Source organism: Nestor notabilis, unplaced genomic scaffold (genome assembly GCF_000696875.1).
Source record: "Nestor notabilis isolate BGI_N333 unplaced genomic scaffold, ASM69687v1 scaffold2320, whole genome shotgun sequence".
In the NCBI taxonomy this organism is placed as follows: Eukaryota; Metazoa; Chordata; class Aves; order Psittaciformes; family Psittacidae; genus Nestor; species Nestor notabilis.
Window position 1 is genome coordinate 1 of NW_009911366.1, and position 4,381 is coordinate 4,381.

Consider the following 4,381-nt stretch of genomic DNA (forward strand, 5'->3'; position numbering starts at 1 on the left):
TTTACCTTTGTGTATATGGCTTCCATTATTCACAAGTCTTTGAATGCTAACACTGCTCAGGAAGAGGTCTGGTGTCTGTAGGCTTACCTACTGTGACAGTTACTCGCTTATTTTCCCATCGTAGTTCTTCTATTTATTACCATCGAATTACAAGTGTAAGTTTGTGGTTTAAGATAAAATAAGGAAAAAACAAATAAAACCAATAACACAATGATTGAATTAATAATCAGATTAAAGGCTGTAGATAGAAAAAAAACCCAGCAGAAGTAACTCAAATCACAGTGGTAGTTTGTCTTGCACTGGAAGACTTGAAACGGATGAACAAACTCCGATTCAAACAGTGTGTTGACATGCAACTTCAAGTGGCAGTGTTCAAGCTGTTCCTCACGTGTTTTTGCGTTGCGGAGCAGCCCTGGTTCTTCTGGGTGCTCCTGCAGAATGCGACTTTGTAAACATCCTTTTTAAAACAGAAGCAGCACGTATGTTTCAAAATCTAATTTTCTTGCAGTTGTCAACGATGGAATTGCCCCGCCACAAAGAATTCTTTTTCCACCTGAGAAAATTTGTATGGATTGGCAACAGACACTGAGTGTTGGAGTTGGACTTCAGAATCTGGGCAATACATGTTTCCTTAATTCTACTCTGCAGTGTTTAACTTACACGCCTCCTCTTGCCAATTACATGCTTTCTCTTGAACACACCAAGTCATGTGAGTACTTTCTAACGTTAGTATAAATATGTTGGACAGCTCCAAAGGTGAAAGAACAAGTGATTCTGTGGAGAAAACTCATGGCTTTCCCAGTTTGTCTGTAGAAGCCGTCTTTGAACATGATCTTTGTGGTCTTTTCCAACCTAAATGATTCTGTGATTCCATGATTATTTAGCAGGAAGCTCAGAATAGCATATAAAGTGCATTTGTTCATTTAATGCATAATTGTAAAATTGCAAGTAAAGACCATTTCTAGCTTCGTGTGCACAATGATGTAGATTATTAAGTAAGGCATTTGATGAACATTTGGCATTTGTGTTTCCTGCTGGTAGAAAGGTGATAAAATTTAGGATGTTAGCATCATAGGTTCTTCATCTTTACAGCTTAGATACCATAATGTGCTAATACTGCAATAAATGACATGTTCACTATTGACCCAATAAAAAAGCCCACACCCTAGAAAGCACTACGAGCTAATTTCTGCTGACCTGAAATGGAAATTTGTGTGGGACAGTATTAAAATTTAGACTGGTTTGATTCTAATTAAATGTTTGTATTTTTTAAACCTTTCAATTTGTGTTCTTCACATTTCCATTCTATGCTTGGACTGATTTAAGCATACGAGCCTCTTCTCATATCCATCTAGCCTATTTTGACAAAGATACATACATACTTTTTGGTCTGGCATCTTGGTATTTATTCCTAGAAATTTAACTGTGGTTTCTTACCATATATAAAAGTATTTCCAGTTAAGAACCCTCTTGCAAAAAGGAAGGCAGAAATGCTTATACATACTTTACTTTCATCTTTCCTTTCTCGCAGAGGATTCTTAGCTCTGTGTCAGGTAGCTCACCTACCAGCAGTATGCTGAAAATAACACACATTCTGTCTTAGAGCTGCATCATCAATGTTAATAATGTTTTTTCATATATTCTGCAGCTTGTGGAGTTCACATTCATGTCGTTGTGCTCATCAGAAAATGTATTTTAACACAGACTTAATCATCATTTTGATTCTGTACATCGTCTGCATAATAAAATGGCACAAAACAGTTGGGATATTGACACCTTAGGAGAAGAGAATGTACATGAAGAGTGGACATTGTGCCTATAGCTTAAACAGTACTAATTCTTTGGGTTGGATTTGGGTTTTTTTTGTAGCAACGCATATTTGACCAGACTATGTTGCTTCTTTCATTCTTCAGGTCATGAAAAAGGCTTCTGTATGATGTGTACGTTGGAAGCTCACATTAACCAGGTCCTGTGTTGCTCTAATAATGCTATCAAACCTACATCTGTTATCAATGGCCTTAAAAGTAAGTCATTTCAGACGGTTTTATTTTGATACATTTGGTAACTTTTCAAAGCACTATTTGATGCAAAGAAATGATTTTGATACTTTGAGAAACGTGAGTTTTCTTTCATTTTATAGGAGATAAATATAACCACCTTCTTATTTATTAGGAATAGGAAAACATTTCCATTATGGCAGTCAAGAGGATGCACATGAATTCTTGTCCTTCACTGTTGATGCTTTGCAGAAAGCTTGCTTGAATGGAAGCACCAAGTAAGCATAAACAAATTAACTTTTAAATGTTCTCTAGCCCCTTCTGCTCCTTTCTTTACTATACTACATTAAAATCAATGTTCTTAGTAATAACCGTTTGAAGAGTTAACACTGTGTCGTACATCATCTGAGGCCTGGTTTACCATTTCTTTCCAGATTGGACATATCTTCTCAAGCCACCACGCTTATTTATCAAATATTTGGAGGATATCTACGATCCCGAGGTACTTGTTAAAATCTTCCTGTCCTTTGAACTGGTCTGTGTCTCTTTGTCTGTAGTAAAGGAGTTTATACTGTGACTAGAGTAATACGTATGAAGAATTTAAATTTGCAGAGTCAGTGTTAAGCATCTGTATTTTGATTCCAGTAAAATGCTTGAACTGCAAAGCCGTTTCGGATAGGTACGAACCGTTCCTCGATATTACTCTGGATATAAAGGTAAGGTGTTTTGTGACTATGGGTTGAGCTGTGTAAGGACCTGTAGAGCTTTCCCAATAAAGTCATTTTACTTAAAAACATACACCGCTAAAAGGAAAGAGCTTGTGCTAAAAGAAAAGAGCTTGGCAGTGGATGGGAGTGGGCTGGACTTTGGTCTTGTGTGGAAGCCATCTAGGTGCTCTCCATGTTTGCAATGGGTTTAAGCTGTAAAAACAGTAATTATAGGAAGTGTTGGAAATTTTGCATTTCCAGTGACTTAGTGCTCTACTTTCTTATTCATCCAGACTGTGACATCTATCACCAAGGCTCTAGAACAATTTGTGAAACCTGAACAACTGGACGGAGAAAATAGCTATAAGTGTAGCAAGTAAGGTTATCACTAATTCCATCTTAATACGAGAGAACACGTTTAATGTATCGCATGAATGTTTGGAAATAGAAAAATTGCGGCCACTAGGTCACGTTAGACTTTTATTCCTACTGTTGTCTACGCTGGGGTTTGTCAGCCTTCGTAGGTGTGAGGTTGCACACAGAAAAATATTCCTGTGGCCCGAAGTTAAAGGGGATGTCCGCTAAGTAGTGGTGAACTGAAGCATGGAGCTCAGACGACAATTTGGGGTGGGAGGCAACATCAGCTTGCTGAAGGTCCTAGCGTTCGCCGTGGAACAAAGCGAGATTGGGTCTCGGTGAATGTGAACGGTGGTCATTAACACGAGCAGCCTCTGCTGGCTCACTAAAGAATGTCTTGCACGGTTCTTGTGCTGAGTTGTTGGGAAGCCTTTCCTTTCTGTCATTAGGATACGTGCTCAGGTGTTTGCTTGGCTCTCTGTTTTGTAGAGCTGTCCTTTTACATCCTGTTAGCTTCTCTCTATTAACAAACCTGAAATGCAGTGTACGGGTTCATAAGCACGTGCAAGAGATGAGGACTTGTTTGGCTTTTGGGAGGGGAAAGAATATGCTGCTAAACATTTATCTGTGCTTGGTTTTAAGGTGTAAAAACATGGTTCCTGCCTCCAAGAGGTACACAATACATCGCTCCTCCAAAGTTCTGACAATATCACTGAAAAGATTTGCAGATTTTACTGGTGGAAAGATCAACAAGGTATATTTGCAGCCGTAAAGTATCTTCTTGGAATGGGAGATTTCCCAAAGGAAACACCATTTAAAAGTTGTGAGTGTTTGCAGGCCGTAACTACTAACGATAGTCTAAGAGAAGTCGGTCTGACAACTGTGGCTTATGGTAACCGTAAGAATACACCTCACTCTTAGAGCTAATTCTGCAGAAAACAGTTCTCTGCAGCTTAAATTATTAAACGTTGTTTATGAGAAGAGGTATTTTTAAATGAATCCAAACTATATTCATGTGATCCTAGCCTGTGTTTTTAGAGGGGTTTTTCTCAGGCTGTTCCATGAAGTATTTCAGGGTAATTTTTGAATCTTCCTGTTCTGTGTTTAGGATGTAAAATACCCTGAATATTTGGATCTTCGAGCATATATGTCCCAGTCAATGGGAGAACCGCTCATCTATGCTTTATATGCAGTTCTTGTGCATTCTGGTTTCAGCTGTACTGCAGGACACTATACACTGTAATGCAGGACACTATATCTGCTTCATAAAGGTAGGTACCAGCTGGATTTCTAACAGGGTAAAATCCGTTCTGATAAAGA

General features: G+C 38.4%; 1 protein-coding gene across 1 annotated transcript; it reads left to right on the forward strand.

Moving 5' to 3' along the window:
• Window positions 1–508: 508 nt before the first annotated feature.
• Window positions 509–4,300, forward strand: LOC104399137 (ubiquitin carboxyl-terminal hydrolase 42-like; the record flags this gene model as incomplete). Its single annotated transcript, XM_010014266.1, has 8 exons — window positions 509–709; window positions 1,914–2,024; window positions 2,173–2,275; window positions 2,432–2,499; window positions 2,643–2,713; window positions 2,998–3,080; window positions 3,704–3,815; window positions 4,170–4,300. Coding segments are annotated over 8 exons (880 nt in total), but the record flags the coding sequence as incomplete, so codon positions are not given.
• Between the last annotated feature and the right edge of the window lie 81 nt (window positions 4,301–4,381).